This window comes from Vigna unguiculata, chromosome 6 (assembly GCF_004118075.2).
Source record: "Vigna unguiculata cultivar IT97K-499-35 chromosome 6, ASM411807v1, whole genome shotgun sequence".
Lineage (NCBI taxonomy): Eukaryota > Viridiplantae > Streptophyta > Magnoliopsida > Fabales > Fabaceae > Vigna > Vigna unguiculata.
In genome coordinates, this window is record NC_040284.1 from 33,719,528 (window position 1) to 33,741,350 (window position 21,823).

The window sequence follows — 21,823 nt, forward strand, 5'->3', positions numbered from 1 at the left end:
AATAATGTTATTTTACATTTTTAACGTCATTGTAATAATATGGCCGATATTTAACAACTATTATTATTTTTAAATTTAATAGATGCTTATACATACAAATGGTTTTTCATAATCTTTTCAAAAGGCATAGTCCAAACTACTGTAAGAAAGAAGAAGTTATCAAAATTAATAATGTTTTGGAGATACTTAATGAGATCTAACTTCACTGTTTTAGAAAAATCTAATTAATTTTAAAACTATATTTTTTTTCTTCAAGAACATCTTTAAAGATTGAGAAATTTGTAAAGAACTTATAAACATGGCCATGTATATATAAAAAAAAAAATTGAAAAAAGAACCTAGGAGGAAGTGAGGTATCTTTGGGAACAGAGGAAAATGGAGAGAAGGAAGCCCAAAGCAGTGTTCATGGCCTTCGGTACCAAAGGCGATGTCTACCCTCTTGCTGTCAGTTTTTCTTCTTCTTCTTTCTAAGTTGTTTTCCACTATTTGTTTCCCAAAGTTTTTTTTTTCTTCTGTTGCTCTGGGTACACATCATAGGGGTAATGCTTACAATTACGAGCTGAAGTGCTGAAATTGTGGTACTGTTTAGTTTAACCTCTTTTCCCTCTTTAACTTTGTGTGTCTGTATAATTAATTGTATTTGATTTCTCATTGAATTGTTTATGAAATGAAATTTCTGACTACAGAGACAATTCTCTTTATCAGCTTGTATATGCACTTATGTGGTTTGACATTACTTATTGCCCATATTCTATTTCATGGTTAGATTGTCTTGAAAAGTCTGCATTGAATTATTGTTGATTGCAGGCCATTGCTGCAGCTTTTGCGTGTGACCAGAACCAATACGATGTCATGTTAATAACTCATTCGGCACACGAGGTTTGCATTTTAAACATCTACCTAAAGTCTAAAAGAGCATTATATTAGTTTTTGAATCACTCTGGGTATCTTTAGTTGACTTTAGTATTGGATGGAACATCCTTTTTAGGAATGAAAGAGTAATGGATTCTTGTGATTGTGATTTTTCTTATTCACCAATCACCGCAATTCTTACTTTGGTAGTTGTGACTGTTTGCTTATGTGTTTTTCGGTAAGTTATCAAGAAAATTTTAAGTAATACAAAGAAACGACTTTTTATTGTTTTGGCACTGATGTTAACATTGTGAATTTCTGCTTCATTTTATTTGCTTTTCTTGCTGTTAATGGCTGACACTTGAGCAAAATGTTTCCTTTCAGAGCTTAAGTATTCCCTTGGCTCAGAAACATGTTCAATTTTGGCCAGTTTCATCGCCTCCAGTTCTTTGTGCTGATCAGACTGATGCTGAAGGTTTGAGCAATCAATTTGGTTCTAATTATAAAATACGAACCCCTATTATAAGGGGAGAAGATAAATTTCTAACGGTTCTTCTATCTTATCAGGGAAAATGGAGTCATCTTTTTTCTTGCAGAAAAAGAAAGTTACAAGAGATCATAGACAAGAATGCTATTCATTAATTGAAAGGATATTTGGAGATGGCCCAAGCTTGGACGGTGATCTTATTATGATAAATTTTTTTGCTTTGGTATTCTAATTCTTAGTTGGAAACTGTATCATAATAAATCCTTTTGAATTTGATCTGGTTTCTGACATAATTGTGGGAGAGGGAATTAATTGAGTTAAAACTTGTTAATATCAATTGATTTATAAAAAATGTTCTTATTGTTCATTACTGCATGGGAAATGTAGAATAAGTTGTATGAAACTACTATTACTGTCCAAAGACATTTAATACCGCTGAAATATAAAGTTGAATCAACTGCATTTTCTAGTAGCAATTTGCTAATTGAGGAGATTTTTGTAATCCTTCAGGAAGGATGGAGCCTTGCTGAAAGCTTTTGTGTCCGTTGCATTGTGGCTGCTCCTTATGTTGTTCCATACAGGTACTTAACAAGTCCATCCCCATCATATATGATATCAAACAGTCTGGAATTTGGATACAGATATGATTTTTTTTGGGTGAGCAATTACAGTTTTGTAAGGGCATCAATGATCAAGAACTCGTAACATTTAGAACTCATATTATTGAAGTTTCATATAACAAAACATATAAATTTTGAAAATTAGAAAATATATCCTGACAGTATTATTTATCTTGGATTATTTATTAGTTTTTCCCGTGAACTTTTATAACTTTTTAGAGTTCTAGAATAGGCACAAAAGAACATTTAAATTTTAGTTAGAGTGCTAGTATAGGCACAAAATATAGAACTGTATTTGGTAGGTTAAGAAAACTGAATCACACGGTTCACATGAAAAACACTCTCACGTTGTAAGTTGCTTGCATTGCATTGATTGGCGTATAAGTTGTTCAATAATATCTTTATTTTTTCACGTAAGTACAAAACTTTTTTCATGAAAAAATACTCTCAAGATAATTGAATATAAAATGTTATATCTAGTTGATGATTGCCTATATAGTTTAGGAAGCTGCAACTGATATTGATCATTCAATCATTGATTTATTGTGCAGTGCACCTTCAACATTTGAAAGACAATTCCAATTAGAACTTCCTCTTTTGTATAGATACCTCATTGATGCTCCTTCTGGTAAGGTATTTCTTAATTTTTTATATTCTAATTTTTCTCAGTTTGGAAAGATTCTGTTTCAAGTTATTTTGTTTATTTTCCTACTTACTAACACGGCACGGAGTTGTAAAGAAAGATAAAAGGTTATAGTCTCTGCTGCTGCAGTTATATTAGGGTCAGGGAGCTTTTTAAACTTTAGGGTTTAGGGAAGGAAAGGGGAAGACAAAGAATTATGGCTAACACTGATGACTAGAATGCTACACCTACACAAATACAATACTCTAATTCCCCTATCTATACTTCTTATTAGGTCAAGACTGGTACAAACCCAAGCCCACTATTAACAATTGTAATATCTTATACGAGAACTAGAACTTATATATTGATTTTGTCATTTTTAAATCATCTTGATGTCCTGTAGGTCTGTTGGAAGGACGTGATTCATTGGATGTGGCCTCTTTTCACAGAAAATTGGGGATCATGGAGAAATGATGTCTTGCATCTTAGTCCATGTCCTTTTACTGTTAGTGTTTTCTATACTTATCTTTTTTCTGCCTTAAAAAAATCATTTCTATGCCTACTAGTTTGTGTTTCAAAAAATGTATATGCTGCCTGAGTTAGGTTGTTATAGGCATGTGCCTTTGCTGAGAAGTATGGGACACCCTCATTTCTTTAGATTCACTCAGGCACCCTTGTTTTTATTATTTCAGGATCCTGTAACAGGCATACCTACTTGGCATGATAGACCGCAATCTCCTCTTGTGATGTAAGTAATGGACTCAAATTGCAAAAGTTGCTCTCAATATATATTTTTTTGATGTAACTCTCTTACAGAACACTCTGGATTAAACTTCATATTGTTGTTCTTTTGGCATTGTTGCTTGAATATTCACTATGTTGTCTGTGTCCTAAGCTGGATACATGTTGCATGGAACTTTGAAATGATGTATTTTAAGTCCCTACCAGTTACTGAGGCTTTTAGGGTTTTCTTTGTATAAAAAATACTTGTATTTCTTTTTATATTTGACTTGTAACAGCTGATTAAATCCCACAAAAGGGCCAGTGATTGTAAATTTACACAATCTTTTTAATTCTTATTCAATGAACAGGTATGGTTTTAGTAAAGAAGTAGTTGAATGTCCTGGTATGTTTGTTCTTCTCTTTAATATAATTATCTCATATCTATCTCCGTGATGTTGGCTGTTTAGAGTTTGAGTTGCTTGCTTTTGTTTTAATCCATTTGTCATTTATTCCTTTTTCTGTTTTCTTTCCATTTGGAGGTTTTATTCTCCTGATATTAAACCATAAAATTGGGATAATGTCATACGACAGTTGTGGTAATGCACTAAGGGATGAAGAGTAGTGCTCCAATTAAACGCTTCTCAAATTATGTTGTCGCATTCGAATGTGCTTTCTGGAATCTCTTATGTTGGAATGAAAATAGAGAAGTTATCTAGACATTGGACTTGTACAGTATCTATCTTGTAAAGTTTTGTTCCAGTCAAGCACTTGGTAAAACATCAAGTAGAAATTTGTTCAGAAATCAAAGCCTGTGTCAACTATGATTTTTTAGTTGGAAAAAAAATGTGATTAATTTGTAATGATAATTTTTCTTTACTTTCGTTTTTTTTTTTAGTAAGAAAGCTTTATGAAGCCATGGTTAGTGGGGTATATCTAAGTATCTTTCACTCTTTTTGAAGTATGAATGATGCCTTAGACATTATGCTTTACTCTTGGACGCTTTTAGCGAAATTTGATTTTCCTTGGAGTATGATTTCTCTACTAAACTTGTCTGTAGATTCTTGGTTTAATCACCTGATTAAATTTAGTGCATTGACAGCATATTGGCCTTCAAAAGTTCTGGTTTGTGGTTTCTGGTTCCTCCCTATTGAATGGCAGTTTACGTGTAAGAAATGCAGAGATATTTCCGTACATGATTCGTCAGGGCATCAATATGCTAAAGATGACTTGTGTGCCAGTCATTTAGAGTTGCAAAACTTTATAAAGACTACACCAATTTTTATTGGACTCAGTTCTATTGGAAGGTACAATTTCCACTTTCCAATTCATGTTAAACCCAAGCCTTCTTTCGAATTAGATTGGTGTTGTTCAACGTGAAGGACTGGTGTTTTAGATTCATCTTTAGTCGTTATTTGTTTATTTTTTACTGATTTTGTATTTACTTGCAGCATGGGTTTCTTAAAAGACCCGTATTCATTCATATGCGTTCTTCAGACTGTCCTAAGCACCACAAATTACAGATTTATTCTATTTACAGCTGGATATGAACCCTTAGAATCAATTGTTCGTGGCATTGCCTCTGAAGCATCATTTGAGCAGAAAAATTGCAGTGAAGATTGTGTTTCTCTTTGTAATGGGCGACTCTTGTGTTTTTTTGGGTGAGTTTTCCTTGGTTATTTTACTACGAAAAAAATTTGAGGGGCTCCCTTTTCAATAGAATAACTTGGATTCGGCACTCAATATTTTAGATTTAATTAAATTTGGATTTCTGATATAGTTTAGTGTCACTTAAAGTTGAGAGTATGTTTTCTTACCTTCTTATCTCCTCTGATATTAAAAGAAGTTAATGTACCCTTTCCAATTTCTTTTTTTTAAATGGAAGAAAAATTGTAGAAGAGTGACATGTTTCTTATATAATGTAAATAGTTCCTTACCATACGGTTGGCTTTTCCCAAAGTGTGCTGCTGTAATTCACCACGGAGGCAGGTAGAATAATTTGTATTCTGATCCCCACCTGTTTTGGTATTATCACTAAATTGAAGCATTCAAGAGACATGCTGACTAATATATATTTTTTTGCATGGAATATAATTAGTGGAACTACTGCTGCTGCATTACAGGCAGGCACACCGCAGGTTGGCACTTTATTCCTAGCTAGATCAAACCATAACAAGATTTATGACAACATTATAGACACCATAAAAGCCATTGTTAAAACCATGCTAGGTTAAACCCAACTCAACAAAACTCTCTTGAAGCTGATGCATATAATGGTCGTTTATTATCAGATATGAAGTTGATATGGTGGAACAAACTTGCAGGTAGTATGCCCTTTCATGCTAGATCAGTTTTATTGGGCGGAGAGAATGCATTGGCTTGGCGTTTCACCTGAACCACTCAGCAGAAATCATTTGCTTCCTGATAAAAATGATGAAACAAGTATTCAGGAAGCTGCGCGTCTACTATCAATGGCAATCCATGATGCATTATCACCATCAGTCAAAGCACGGGCTGCAGAAGTCGCTGAAAGAATAGTGCTTGAGGTAACAACTAATCTTAAAGTAGGCGATTTTACATATATATTTTTTGTCTGGTACACTATTTAGAACTAGGTTTTCATGAGTAAATGAGATGTATTGCCATGTATTATATGACTTTTAACCTGTTTAGTAATCACAAGTCTTTCCTGGTTTGATTTGTACTCCGTTATGTCAGATTATGAAAATTTCTTAGTTTACTGGTTAGAACCTCTTATGAATATTTTTTAGATTTGATCTGAAAACCTTAAGCTTGTGGTTCCAAAACTAAACATTTTGTTATGCATGTATACATTACATGATCCTTCTACTTCCAGGACGGCGTAGCAGAGGCAATTAAGCATCTCAAGGAAGAGCTGGGTTTGAATTGAGATATTGAGTGCGACTGAGATGTTCCAAGATTCACCCTCTTCATGAGTAGTTCAATTTCATGGTTTTTTGTTACCAATTCATCTTAGGATTTGTCAGCATTGAATATGTTAGACTTTATGAAGGGAAGCATACTTATTGGTAGATAATAGTTTATCTAGTAAGTTATCTAAATGCATAATTTCTCTTCACTGATAGTTAATCTAAATATAAAGATAAGAGTGTGATGGAAAATATAATGATTCAACTTTGATGAGAAGTAGTATAAAAGATAAGAGTTTACTTGAAAAGATAATATTTTATGATATGATGACCATTTAAAACTCAATGTAACTAAACACTCATTTCCCCCTTAAACAATAAATTTAAGGGTATATATCGAGTGTATCTTAACATGTAAGTGAAAATATTTAAAGAGTAATATATTATATTTTTTTAATTATATTAATCCTTACCTTATATTTTATGCATAAAGGTAAATACATTTTTTATCTAAGAAAAAGAAAGTTGTTTAATTAGTGAATCAAAAGGGTTAAGAGAAATGTTTTGCAAGAGGATTTCAAATTAATTAGATAAAGTTTAAACTTTACGTGTTTACGTGTTTTTGGTGTTCTCTGATGAAAATGAAACTCCTTTTGAATAATCCACGTAATAAAATTCCACATGCTATGAAATATAATTTCAGTTTTTGTTCAAGAACACTAAGAAGTTCGTAAAATATTGTGTTTAAGTTTTATTTTCTTAAATTATTGTTTTTTTATACAAATTTTAGGAGGAGAAAATAGCGTGGCGTTCAATGTAGCGGGGAAATTATGCGAGTGGAGTAGCATTAACATTTTGTTGGATAATTAGTTATTTCGATAGTAATTATATTAATCCATATATAATATTAATTCTGAATTATATATTTTGAATATATTTTTATTTTATATTATCTCGAATATAAAAAAATTATTTTCTAAATTATATATTCTTCTGCAGTATAAAATTTATACCCCAAATCATACGATTCAAAAATAAGAATTTATGGAGGTGTGAAAAGAAAATTTATGGCATGAATCTCTACATCGTGGATATGGAGTTCTCCTCATATCCTTTGGCAGATTCCTTTTAAGAAATGAAGAATTGGTAATTATAAATGTATAAACCAAAAATATGGAGTTCTCATAATACACTTGTTTTTTAGATAAACGCACTTGTTAAAGATTTGAAAACAATTTTTTTTTTTTTAATTAAAGAACCTATTTTTAAATATCCGAGAGTTAAAAAGAAATAGAAAAAGTAATATTATAAATGAAAAGTAACGTACGTTTAAATATTACAATGTATTATATTTCATTAATTATTTTTTTAGTTCATTAATAACAGTTACAATTTGTTATTTTATTTACTGTTTTGACATTATTTGACACCTTGGTTGAATTGATAACTCTTAGTAACTCAACGTCGACTACATCCTAAGCAACTAACGAAACAATTTAATTTTAATTTATAATATCACAAGTTTAAATTTTATTTCAAACGTTTATTAAATAAATAGTTTAAGTAAAAAACTGCATTTAAGGACATTATTTACAATTTAAAACATATTTTTTCTTATTATTAATAAATCAATAGACATTCTTAAACTAGGAATATTAATTAAAAGATTATAGAAGATATTAATTATAAAAATAAATTAGCAGTTAATACACTATTATTTATCACAGTAATGTTAATGAAAATAAATATTGTATAATCGTAAGTTCATGAATTGTAAACATTTATACCTTTAACTGTTTATTTTCCATTCACATTTAAAAATAAACAATTATTTAGGGTGTAGGAGGATGAAATCCTGGGCTATAAAAGCTTTTCCTTGGGTTCGTATTTGAATCATATTTGAGTTGGCGAGAAAAAAAAAATGGCAGAGGGAAGAAGCATGAGTGCAATAGTTGTTGTATCGTTGTGCATGTTGGTGCTTTGCTCTGACATGGCTCATGCAGCCCTCTTTGTGGTTGGAGGTAGAGATGGTTGGACTACAACCGTGTCTTCTTGGACCGCACAGGTTTATAAGGCTGGTGATAAATTATGTGAGTATCTAGTTTTTACATGTTTTAGATTCGAACAATGATATTTTGACTCTTACAATTTGATTCACATTAGTCACATCATGAAATATAAAATGTGAGTCAAATTGTGAGAGTCAAAATATGATTTACCTCTAGATTGTATATAATCTTTTTACGGTAAAAATTCAGATCGACTAGATATAAAACTAGTTTAATATATGTAAATTTCATCTTACAAATCGATTTTGTAGAATTGAATTAAACTTAAAGTCTACTTCTTAACAAACGCAGTGTTTTACTACGATCCGAAGAAACACAACGTGGTGGTAGTGGACCAGGGAGGATACAACTCGTGCACTGCTCCGGCAGGAGCAAAAACGTATAATACAGGACATGATTATATTCAGCTACAGAAAGGATCAAGCTACTTCATTTCCTCTATTCCTGGTGATTGTCAAGCTGGGACGAAAGTTTCAGTTACTGTTCAATAACCTTCTGTATAAATAAAGCTTTCGAAGTTCTTCAATAAAGATATTTTCGTTCACGATATATAAATGAGAAAGATTTATATTTACTCTACTTTTTTTTCCTTCTTCTACTGTTGTTCTTTGAACTCTTGGTTACGTGAATTTAGTTTATTTCTGGAAGCAAAAAATAAAAGAAATAATCAAAATATTAAAACTGGAATTTCATCTTCTAGTACTATTTCACCGTTAGGTTAATGAGTTTCTTCGTACTATACAAATAAAAGTTACAACATTTATACCTCATATATACTCATATATAAAGTTATTGAAGAATTTTATCCTACAAGTTAATATTCTTAGAAAATTTTATACGACACGTTATACTTCTTCAATTCGTCTAACACTTTGAACATTTCACATTTCTTTAGTATTTTGATAAACAAAAACACAATGTCAAGAGAAATAAATGAGGAGATAATGTTTTTAGCTTTGTCTCCTCTCTAATTCAAAAAGTAAAATATTTAGGTACTTGTATGTTTTCAACAATTTTTACCGGCACAAAAGGAACATTTAACTACTACATTTCGAATATTTGTATCAATTGATTCAATAAAAAAAAATATTTTACATAAAGATGTACAAAATTTCACATTAGAATAAAAAATGTAAACATATATCCCTTAATGTGGGATGAATTATAAAAAAAAATTAAGATCCTAATAAAATGTTATGCCATCATATCACCCCATTCTTCAAATAAACCTTTTTAATAGATTTGTTGAGTAAAATATTAGATCGTTTTCGAAGATAAGTAGTAAAGAGAGAAGAAAGGATTTCCTAAATATACATTTTTTTTCTCTCAAATAAATCAAATAAAGTGAATTTTTATTTAAAACAGTTTAGAAACAAAGTAATTATTTATTTAAAACATTATTTTATTATTTTATTTCTAATTAAATTTGGAGATTTACTGAAAATTATATAATTGATTATTTCACAGTCTAATTAGTTTTTTCTAATCTTATAGTTTTAAATAATTAATTATTATTTAATATAATTAAATCTTTCACTATACTAATCCATCTCATAGCATGGCATGGCATGATTGTGTTAGTTGTCCGAACACAATGCATCACAAAATAATTAGTTATAATTAACCTACTGTATAGTTACATTCTGAATCACTGTTAAAAAGCTTTTAAATTGATTAACTTTTGTCAAAGATATGACTGATTTCATAATAAATAAATAAATACAAACTTATCAAACTAATACATTAATACACAACACACAATATTCCCACATAAAAGCAAACACAATGTAATTGTTTAAATACATTATCAAAAAATATTATTTTAAAATAAGTATTTTAAGAGTTTTGATCAACAAATAATAATACATATAGTTATTGTGCATAAATAATACTTCAGCAATACAACAACATGAAAAAAAAAAAATATTATCTAAATTTTATCTTTTATTTATTTTAAAACTAACCGTTATTTTAATATTTCAATTGAATTATACAAATTGGATTGACTAGAAAAGAAGGCAATTAGTGAGCAAATGACGATTTTATACTTAAACTCAAAGTTCGAGACATTAATCATCGATCATTATTTATCATTATATAAGAGAAACTCACAAGATATTCTCTCTAATCATACTTACAATATTATAATTTTAAATTATAATTTTAAATTATAATTTTGTACAAAATAGTATATAATAATTTTTTTAATATTTGAAGTGTATTTCCTATATAGTATGCGTGTTTAGAACAATAAATTCTAATTATAAGTCAACCAGGTAATGGTGAAAAAAATGTATTTTTACTATGTTTCTAGAAGAAGAGAATGTTTTTATTGGTGTCCTCTAAAAGAGATTTTAGTTTTTATTTTAATTTGAATGGTTTATATGAAATAAGTGAAATTTAATAAAGTGACGAGAAAGTGATGAATTTTTAAATATCGACACTTATATAAATCATTCACAATCCTAAACATAATCTTAGCTTGAATATATATATATATATATATATATATATATATATATATATATATATATATATATATTTATGTTTTTTTTAAGATTTAAAACTTTAGTAATTACAACATATTTAATTAATATATATATATATATATATTATTTTAAAGAATATTAGTTTAGGAAACAAAAGTAAAATATTTTTTGTGTAAAAGTCAATTCTATAGATTTTTTTTTCATTTAGTAAAAAAAATATCAATGGATGAAAGGATAGGGTTAAAAAAATAGTATAAAAATAAAATTAATACTATTTAAATATAATTAATTTTCTCATCTAATAAATGTTTAAAAATTCGTGTGTTAGATTAATAGTAGAAATCGAAAATTGTAAATTAGAATAATCAAAATTCCGAGAGCTAGTTTCAGTCGTTATGTATTGAAAAATTCACATAAAAAAATACATATAAAATTGAAGTTTAACGTAGTTTTCATTTTATTATATAGTTTAAACAAATTTCTCAATTTTAAACGGAATAATCAGTTAAAATCGCTAATAATTTTTTTATAATTTAATGTACATGTAAGGCAAACCCATGCTAATATTTTTAAAATTAAATAGATCAATTTGAACATAACGGAAAAGTTATATGATTATAAATTTGATTAAACAAGAGTTATACTTTTAGAATGGAGTGACCTGAATTTTAATATATTTACAAATCGAGAAATTTGATTAAATCTTTCATTAACAAAAGACTAAATAAAATAAATAGATCGAGAAATTTGATTAAATCTTTTATTCATAGAAAAAAAGTAAAGCCATATATTTTTAACTAAAATGCTAACTTTATTTAGTTAATTTAATTGACTCACTTGGACTACATATTAATTAAACATAATCACTAGCAAAATACATCCCCATTTCTCGATTAAATCTTTTATTTATAGAAAAAATTAATTAAGCCATATATTTGTAACTAAAATGTTAATTTTATTTAATTATTTTAATTGACTTACTTGTACTACATCAATTAAACATAATAACTCTCTAAAAACATGCCCCTTGAAATAAAGAGAAGAGGTGGAAAAACAAATGTTAAAACTGCTAACAGTTTCCGAGTTTTGTTCTATAAAAACCCTTGAGTAGCTTTATGTTTTTCACACACATATTCTGAGTTGTTGATCTTGTATCATAGTAGAACTAAAACAAGATGGTTCAGGGAAGAGGCATTAGTGCAACAATGGTTGTGTTGTGCATGTTGGGACTTTTCTCTGAGATGACTCATGCAGCAACGTACGTGGTTGGAGGCCACATCGGTGGTTGGGCCTTCAACATCACTAGTTGGCCTGATGGCAAGAATTTTAAGGCTGGTGACACACTAGGTTTGTACCATTTTCATATAAAATTGGTGATTCATTATTCATGAATTTCTAGACTCACATACGAGATGCGTATATCTCGGTCGGTGTGAGAGAGTGTGTTAGAAGTTCCACATCGACTAGAGATAAGACAATTTTATATCATATGAGTGGAGTGCAAACCTCACCTTACAAACTAGTTTTGTAAGGTTGAGTTAGACTTAAACTCCACTTCCTACTAAATTTAAAGTTCACTTTTCAACATGTATCTAAGTCATTATCGTAGTCTATCTTGATGATAATTGTTATTTTTATATTAAACATAATGTTATATCATTATGAATTTTAAAATTTTATGTAAATGTGATTTATGCAGTATTCAACTATAATCCGCAATATCACAACGTGGTGATAGTGGATGAGAGTGGATACAATTCGTGCAGTGCTCCAGCAGGATCAAAAACGTATCAGTCAGGACATGATAGCATCACTATTGCCTCAGGAACAACCTACTTCATCTGCACTAATGCTGGTCACTGCGGGGCTAAGATGAAAATGGCAGTTACTGCACCTTGAATTCTTTTCCTCTGCATTTCATTTCTGCTATTTCTGCTATTTCTGCTTTCTGGTTCAAATGTTAGAACCACGATGATCATATTAATTATATGTCTATTTTGGAATAATGCAAAAAAGAAAAAGGTCAATGTATAAGGCTGATTTAGTCACAGTTCATTAAAGTTGGTGTGTTTTATATCTCTATATATATTGTTAATTGAAATTATGGTTGGTTCCCAAGATTTCAACAATGGCAATGAATATATCTTTCTACTAATTTTGTGTATACTATTTCCTTATTGATATAAAGAAATTTGGAAAATATTTAAACTTTAGTTTTGTGAGAATAAATATATTATTTAATTTTATTTCCTTTAAATTACGTTGTTTTATTTAGTTTTATATTTTATAATTATAATTTAATTGATACGAATAATATGGTGTGATTTGAATTATAAAAGAAAATGTTTAAAATATTGTAAAATATACAGATTAATTTTATTATTTTAATCCTATCAGAGACTTAAATGATTTATTCATTTGAATATTGTATAAAATAAATTAGTCATTTGAATTTCGGTTATTATTCACACTATAAGAAAGTTGCATATATGTTATTAATATATATATATATATATATATATATATATATATATATATATTTCAAAATTTTATGTCATGCTAATTTAAATCAACATATAAAGATTTTTTTCTAATCACATGTAAAAAAATAAACCATGATAGCTAGTTAGTTGTGAAAATCATGGAGTTGATTTGATATATGCAAAACTCAAAAAATGACAAATAAAAAAGTATAAAGTCAAAAATTATATTAAAAGATTAAAAAATTAAGTTGAAAATATTTCAAATATTTTTTTTTTCCTGTATCTAAATTCTAATGTAATATTTACTCACACGCAAATATCAATAATCATGTTCTTAAGATTTTAGCAAGGTCGATATTATGGAAGTTTTGATGTAAAAGCTCTTGTTATTCTGTCGAAAAGTTCGTTCTGGTTAAGTTTGTGGTTGTTAATTTGTTGTTGAGTGTGAACATTTATCCTTTATTTTGTGTATTGGTGTATTTACTAGCATATTATTTTTTTTTCTTTTTTTATAAGGGTTGAGGCAACCTATTGTCCCTATTTTCAATTCATATTGTTTATTGCTGATAAAAAAAATATTAATAAATTTTATAATATTATTTAAACAAAATCATAAAAAAATTAAATTATTAATAATTCAAATTTAGATATTAATCTTTTAGTTTTTGAAATTTAATCTATAATTAGGTTAGATGATGATAAAAAATATTTATGATAGTAAATTATTATTATAATAAATAAAACGTTTTTCCGTAATTATAACAGTAAAATTATACTTAAAATATTAAAAAAAATATTAAATAAAACTTGAATTTGTTTTCCAAGACTGAAACTTCATAAATTGATTTATCGAAACTTGAGATGTCAATGTTTATAGACTCTTAATTAAGGTTTGTCTTCATACATAATGTAATTAAGAGGTTAAATATATTTTTAGTCCATCAATTTAATTGTTAAATTAGAATTAATTATATTTTAAACTTTGATATATTTTATTTCACATATTTTAAAAATGAACGAGTATAATTCTTTTAATCCAACGACATTAAATTTTATTGAGTTGATTAGTCTGTATTTCATACCGTTAAGTTAATACATGTCAAATGGTGTAAATAGTTCAAATACCAACCTTAAAGATATTTGACATGTCAACAAAATTTAATACAATTAAATAAAAAGAACTATATCTATTCATTTCTAAAATTTAATAATTAAAATAATTTGAAATATGAACTAATTTCAAAATTATAATTTAACTCTTTAATTAACTTCAATTATCTTAGAAGAGGTTGTGGACCACAACTCGAGAGGAAGGTCCTGAGCTATAAAATCCCCCCTTGGTTCTATTTTCACTCACATTCATATTCTAAATATATTGGTGTTGTATTTTGCAAAACCATACAGAAAAGATGGGTCAGGGAAGAGGTTTCAGTGCAATGTTTGTATTGTTGTCCGTGTTGGTGCTTATGTCTGAGATGGCTCATGCAGCCACCTACGTTGTTGGGGACAAAAATGGTTGGAACTTTAACACAAACAATTGGCCTAATGGAAAGAAATTCAAGGCCGGTGATGTACTAGGTATACTCTCTTCTTCGTTTTCTTTAAACACGTTGCAAACCGTGTTAAATTTAGTGTTACGTGTCAATTTTTAATTTTTTAAAATTTAATATTATTTATGAAAAATTAGGAATAAAAACTAAATTGAAGAATAAATCTGACACTTTTTGAAAAAAAAAATCAAAAGAGTATTTTAGTCTGAATATTTTGTAACTCTTGATCTTATAATTATTGTTTACGTGTGGATGCATGCAGTGTTCAACTATGGTCCTGGCGCACACGATGTGACGGTAGTTGATGCGAATGGATACAAGTCATGCGATCCTTCAAAAGCATCAAAGAAGTATAGTTCAGGGCATGATGAGATCACACTTGCATCAGGAACAACCTACTTCATCTGTTCTTTTGCTGGTCACTGCCAACAAGGGATGAAAATTGCGATAAATGCTGCATGATTCTGTAAACACCTTAGATCAAGATTATATAATCCATTTTGGTGGGTGCCAAATGTATTATTGAGATAACATGACTTCAGTCACAATAAAATATAAATATTTAATATATTTGCTAAAAAAAAATATCCATAAGAGTCTTATTTTATTAAATGTGTATAGTATAATAATTAGTTTAAATGGCCGTTACCAAAATTTTAGCTACTTCTCATTATTCATCTTAAATCAATCTTTTCAAAACTAATTAAGAATCAATAATAGAAACTAATTTAAAATTAATACTAATAAATAGCTAAAAAATGGATCGCTAATGTTAAAAATCAATTTATATATGTTTAATTTTCTTCTCTCTCTCTCTCTATATATATATATATAATATGCTTATACTTTTGAAACTAAACAATTGATAATAGATTATGGTAAATATAAAATTTACTATTTTTTAATTGGTAAAAATTTGAAAAAAACATATTTAGTAAAAATTAATTCATGAAAGAAATATCAATAAAAAATTATTTGAATATAGATATCAAATTAAATAAAATTATTTATATAAATAATCAATTTTTTAGAAAGAGTTAAATTATAAATATCACTACAAGAAAACTTTTAAATAGTGACCAATAATTATTAGTAACTATAGTAACCAATTTAAATACTAATTTATAAAACTAAAAGCTATTGGTTACTAAAATAGTAATTATTATGAATAAAAAGTTATAATTGATCACTAAATTAGTCTTTAAAATTAGCTATAGTTTTGGCTACCAAATAAAATTGATCACTAAAAATTAGTTACTTATGTTTGGACTATCAAAATAACTTAGTTTCTAAATTGATATATAATTAATAAGTGATTAATTTAGTGACCAATTATAATTTTTTATTTATAATAGTGACTACTTTAATAACTATTAATTTTTAATTTTGTAAATTGGTATCTAAATTATAATATAATATATCTTTTATAATATATAACTTGAACAAAATCATATAAAGAAAAAAAATTAAACTTATAATAATTTAACTTTAAATATTAATCTTTTATTCTTGAACTTCAATTTATACGACTATTGATAAAAAATATTTATAACTAAATTATAATTTTATATTAAATTAAATATTTTTTATATAATTGCAATAATAAAATTATATATATGAAACTAGATTAAAAACAAATAGTAAAAATAATTTATGAAACCGAGATGTCTCATTTATTGTGAAAGGTCGTCATCTTTATAAGCTCTTAATTAGTGTGTCCACACATCATTTAATGATTCAATTAAATTAAAAGAGTGGTGGGACCACAAGTTGAAAGGAAGTTCTTCAACTATAAAATCCATGCTTTGTTCTGTTTTGACTCACATTCATATTCTAAAGTTGTATTTTGCAAAATCATATAGAAAAGAAAAGATGGCTCAGGGAAGAGGCTTGAGTGCAATGTTTGTATTATTGTGTGTGTTGGTGCTTCTCTCTGAGATGTCTCATGCAACAACCTATGTTGTTGGGGATGACAAGGGTTGTTCGTTCATTGTCTTTTTCAAACATTAATGTTTTTTAAAGTTATCGTTATGTTCTTCATGTTAGGATTTTAAGGAGGGATTATTAATAGGCAGAACAAACATCAATGAGATATAAGTTTAACCACATAAAATATTGGTACCACTTTCAATCCAAAACCTTAAGGTAATGGGTTTATGGGTTTTTTATTCTTATATAATGTTTTACTTTCTTATTTATAGTCAATGTGAAACTTAGACTCACACTTAAATTTCTAACCATCTCTCCTTCAAGTGTGACATTGACATCTTGATATAATATCCTTATATTAAATATTATTATAAATTTTGACATCTCAATTATACCGATAGACTCACACTTGAATTCCTAACAATCTTTCCCTCAAGTGTAACATTAATATCTAGACATCTTGACATAATACTTTTATATTAAATATTATTATAAATTTTGACATCTCATATCGATATTTTTACGTAAATATTTTGAACATTTATTGTTAATGGACGCAGTATTCAACTATAATCCTTCCTTTGACGATGTGACGGTAGTTGATTTGAATGGATACATGTCATGCGATTCTTCAAAAGCATAAGAAACGTATCGTTGAGGGCGTGATCTCATCACACTTACCTCAGGAACAACCTACTTCATCTGTTCTATTCCTGGTCACTGCCAGCAAGAAATGAAAATTGAGATTCATGCTCAATGAAATACTCACAACATATATCTTTTGGCACCTTTTTTTCATCCTTCTTTTTTAGGATTCTATTATATCATTCCTTTTGGTTCAACATATATGTAGAAGTAGGTGCCAATTTTTGGTGGGTGCATGTGTATTTTATTAATATGGGATGACTTCAGTCACAATAAAAGATAAATCTTTATATATATCTTTCTTTTTTATTTTTATTAATTTTTTTTAAGTCATTCAATTTTTCCTTATAAAAATTCATTCGATTTTTATTTCTAATTTTCATTATTTGTTTAAGTTTTAAATATTAATTTTAGATCAAATTTGAATATGAATACCATTTCATTCATTAGCTGACCTCCCCCAAAATTAAAAGTTATCTCATATCTGAATGAACACGATTTTTTTTTTTTTTTGAGAAATAGAAATGAATTTTGATGATGTTCCGATTTCAAGTCCCTTAAAATAATATAGTAGGCCCATCATTGTTTTTCAGTATGTTTAATATTTTCACGTTTGAAAATGAATATTAAGGATAATTTAAATACAACTTATTTTTTAACTCTGATACAAGTTTTTAGAATAAAATCATAATGAAATTTTAAATTCTAAGAAGAGAATACCTTGATGTTATCTAAATATACTTATACATAGTGAAACGAATATCATTAATTGTCTAATAATACAATTTAGTGAGAAGGATTTGGCTTTCTAAAAAAGTAATATATATATATATATATATATATATATATATATATATATATATGTGAAATGATTTGACGTATATATTACAAAAAATTATTGTAACATGTATATATAAATTGTAATTAAGCTTATTTACTAATTTGGTCTCAAATTGGAGAGGACGAAATTTAATCATTTTAAAAAATTGGGTACAAAATTGAACCACAAATTTAAATTGGGGTATTAAATTGAAAATAACTATTACCACTACCATGTGTCATGATTGTAAGCTGCCACGTGGCACGATGATAAACTGACACGTGGCCGTTTTTAAATTTTTTGAAAAAAAAATTAAAAAAATTAAAAATTTCATGGCTCGACACATGTATTGTACGAAGACGGTGTTAACTCCAACTTAACGGAGAGAACCAAACTCTTTAGAGAATTGAAGTACTAAATTGAACAAAACAAAAGTTTGGGTACCAAATTGAACTTAAGCAAAAAGTTAGAGCATCAAATCAGTAATTATACAAAGAAAATATTTATTAATGGAATTTAAAAAAAAAAAATCAACTTCCGACATGATTTTTTACATAACCATATCATAATCAAAATTTCATTCTAACTAAGGATTCTTGTGATTCTGGACGATCCAACTACAAGAGCACCGATAATGGAGAGCTTCTCCCACCATTTTTTTTTTCTGCCCGACTCTTTGCTCTTAATGTCAACCTAAGAGCAGATAGCTAATGCGTTCTGCTTTTTTAATAGGATTCTATACAAAAACTTTGATATTAATTTTACTAACAAAATTTTTACACAAAAATATTCTTTAGTAATAAAAATGTTAAATTAACGAGTATGTATTATTTAGAAATATTTCTATCAATAATTAAAATCCTAAAATTGGTTAATAAATTTTTTTTATAATTTTTTTTTCGTTTATTAAATCTGAATATTATTTTATTGACAGAGCTTTTTTCTGTCAATAATTTTTTTTAATAATACGATATTTTCTTTTGTATATTTTCTTGTGTATATTTTTGCCAACAACCTAATAAAACATTAATTATATTAGTGTATTAATATAAATCTTAATATACACTTATATTCCGTAATAATTATAATCTCCAAAAATTAAACCCAAGATATTATAGAATGACTCATACATGAAAAATACTATAATAATAATAATAGTGGTGGTTGGTGATTCATTTATATTTATGCATATCAGTTATGAGTTTCTTTACTGGAACACACACCAGTTTTTTGTAGTTTGTTCTTTTCTATATTCTCAACACTGTTATCAACGGTGCATATAAGTTTTTATAGAGTAGTAGTTAGACACGTGTGAATTATGATTATATTTATATCCATTATCAGAACTTTCACAACCTATAACATATCTGGTCAAATTATGGTGTAAAACTCATTAATATATATGTGTAAGGTGGATTTAATAACTTAGAAGTGAATATTGTTTAAAAAATGGTTAAATTATGCAGTATACCCTACAATTACAACACATCACGATTGTTTAATAGTTTTTTTTATATTGTCCTTTGAGCATCAAAAATACTATATTGATATTTTAAATATTATTTTAATATATTTTAAAACGTTAAATTTAATGATAATCAGTATATTATGAAGACATAGCAGAGAAACAACACAAAAAACTAACAGAGAATCTAAATTCTTGTTTAATATTGATGTTAGGTATGCAATGATCATCTATATATAAACTTGCATTGCATGTGTCTTAAAGAATTGTCTGTGTTTACCTAAAAATTTCTGTAGGAGTTATTAGGTTAGGAATCCAATGCTGCAACCACAGCACTGAAAGCCAATGGAATTTAAGTAAGTGGAGACACATGCAATCATCCATATTCCTTTAAAGTTTGAAAAGGTATACAAAAAGGTACAGCTTCACCATCATAACAAGCCAAGACAAAAGTTTTTATTGCCTCAAACAAGAAAGAGAAAAGTAGAACAACTGCTGCATATTCCTCTTTTCATGTTGGAGTTTGATGGTTGACTTGCACACCAGCCAAAACAATACACAATACAAACAAATAGAATCACAGTAATCAAAGGAGAAGTGGAACATGATCAATGCAATTTACGTTTCTACAAGTTTCTCTCACATCTTCACTTCCACCCCAAATCATACACTTGAATGAAAAACGAAAAGTAATTAAATACCTTCAAATCTTGATGTCTATCTAGCCAAAACAATAATCTTGCCTCTTTAGTAAGTGCTTTCATCAAAGCTTGCTGTTTCTGATTAATGTGAACCTGCAAGAGAAGTTAAAAGAGAAAACGCATTTTCAAATAACGCTGGTAAAAGATTTGGAAGAAGATCCATGTTACGATACACGATGAGAATTTAAGTATGAGTTTAAATTTCACGTTAAGTATAATAAAAGTGAGAAAAATAAGTAATATAAAAATGAAGATCATAAACCTGAACTCTCAAAGAAGGTTTCTCAGAGAGACAGATACACAGAGTCCGTTTGGCATGCTGGCCACCTCCATATGAATCGTGTTTGAAGACACTAATGGAGGTGGACAGAATGCCAAAATGTCTATGGAACAAGACCTCTGAGAAACCCTAGAGAGCAAGGAAAAGCACAAAGAAGTGGAGACCGAAGAAGAAGAAGAGAGGTTGTTGTAATAAAGAGAAATGAGGAAGAAGCAACAAAGTTTTCTATAATTGTATTTTGAAGTGAAGATGGGTTTTTGTAGAGAGAAGTGGCAGCAGCGTGCATGGAGTTGTACGATCTGTGGGTATGGTGGGCGCTTGTGTTGCAATAAAGAAAAAAGACTTTTAATTGAAACCTTGGTTTTGTCTGCACAAGTTTACTACTAATATGTGTTTATGTCTGTGTAAGAGAGAAATGTTTTGCATTGAAAATTCAGGTGAAAATAAGGTTTGTATTGTAGGTTGCAGAATGTGGGTTTGTTTTTTTCTTTTCCCTTGACTATGTGATTGGTGTGTGCTTTCACTGTGCTTTTCTGACTTGCTGCAAAAGAAGGATGCAAAATGGGCTGTCCATGTCTCCCACTGAGATTATAATCACTTTGTCAACCAACTGTTCATCAATTCAATCTTTTTGTTTGAATACAAATAGTGCTGAAACTATTTTTCTGCATCAATGCAGTAGCAGTTACCATAAATATATACACATATATATGCAGCATCATGTTATGATTATTAGAGTGTGGTGTAATGTGTGGGAATTAATGTCTAGACATAGTAAACAAAACTAATCTGCCAAATGTTGATGATGTTGGTATATATAAAGTAACCAATTAATTAATTAAAATCACGAAATGGTTTTCTCAAGCACATTTTTGTGGAAATTCAGCCATGGACAATTAATGGCCATCTTATTTATGTCTGGTCGATTGAACCTGTAGAAAATTAAATGGAGTATTCTGTAAGACCTGACTAAAACTTGGCATTAACTTGGACTTTACTGATTTATAAATCAGACTTGTGAAAATTCAGAAATAGTTTTTGTTAATTGAGTGTGGTTTATGAATTCGAAATATGATATGTTATTTGATTGGGATATTGGATGAGAGTTTGAATATTTTGGGTTGTAATTAGATCCAATTGTATGGAGTATAAGTTGATTGTTACATAAGGTGGGATAGAATATTGATATTGAAGGTT

At 28.2% G+C, this 21,823-nt stretch overlaps 4 protein-coding genes across 8 annotated transcripts; all 4 read left to right on the forward strand.

The window, feature by feature from the left end:
• Positions 1–299: 299 nt before the first annotated feature.
• On the forward strand, positions 300–6,410 carry LOC114186977 (sterol 3-beta-glucosyltransferase UGT80B1). 5 transcript variants are annotated; one of them, XM_028075065.1, is made up of 15 exons: positions 305–444; positions 808–879; positions 1,237–1,327; positions 1,420–1,562; positions 1,850–1,920; positions 2,511–2,592; positions 2,988–3,089; positions 3,277–3,332; positions 3,676–3,710; positions 4,407–4,611; positions 4,756–4,965; positions 5,234–5,293; positions 5,403–5,442; positions 5,629–5,850; positions 6,162–6,410. In XM_028075065.1, exons 1-15 carry the CDS (start codon positions 376–378, stop codon positions 6,213–6,215), a joined length of 1,512 nt encoding a protein of 503 aa, XP_027930866.1. In that variant the 5' UTR covers positions 305–375; the 3' UTR covers positions 6,216–6,410. The 5 variants fall into 5 exon arrangements, with proteins under 5 accessions (XP_027930869.1, XP_027930868.1, XP_027930871.1 ...); XM_028075069.1 differs by having other exon boundaries at positions 393–578; positions 6,162–6,354; XM_028075068.1 differs by lacking the exon at positions 5,234–5,293 and having other exon boundaries at positions 300–444; positions 6,162–6,354.
• A 1,706-nt stretch (positions 6,411–8,116) lies between these two features.
• LOC114188633 (basic blue protein-like) lies at positions 8,117–8,755 on the forward strand. Its single transcript, XM_028077200.1, has 2 exons — positions 8,117–8,285; positions 8,556–8,755. Exons 1-2 carry the CDS (start codon positions 8,117–8,119, stop codon positions 8,753–8,755), a joined length of 369 nt encoding a protein of 122 aa, XP_027933001.1.
• A 3,139-nt stretch (positions 8,756–11,894) lies between these two features.
• LOC114186684 (basic blue protein-like) lies at positions 11,895–12,812 on the forward strand. Its single transcript, XM_028074661.1, has 2 exons — positions 11,895–12,100; positions 12,453–12,812. Exons 1-2 carry the CDS (start codon positions 11,929–11,931, stop codon positions 12,650–12,652), a joined length of 372 nt encoding a protein of 123 aa, XP_027930462.1. The 5' UTR covers positions 11,895–11,928; the 3' UTR covers positions 12,653–12,812.
• A 1,772-nt stretch (positions 12,813–14,584) lies between these two features.
• Positions 14,585–15,356, forward strand: LOC114189145 (basic blue protein-like). The gene is made up of 2 exons (XM_028077851.1): positions 14,585–14,814; positions 15,049–15,356. Exons 1-2 carry the CDS (start codon positions 14,646–14,648, stop codon positions 15,246–15,248), a joined length of 369 nt encoding a protein of 122 aa, XP_027933652.1. The 5' UTR covers positions 14,585–14,645; the 3' UTR covers positions 15,249–15,356.
• The last annotated feature ends 6,467 nt before the right edge of the window (positions 15,357–21,823 follow it).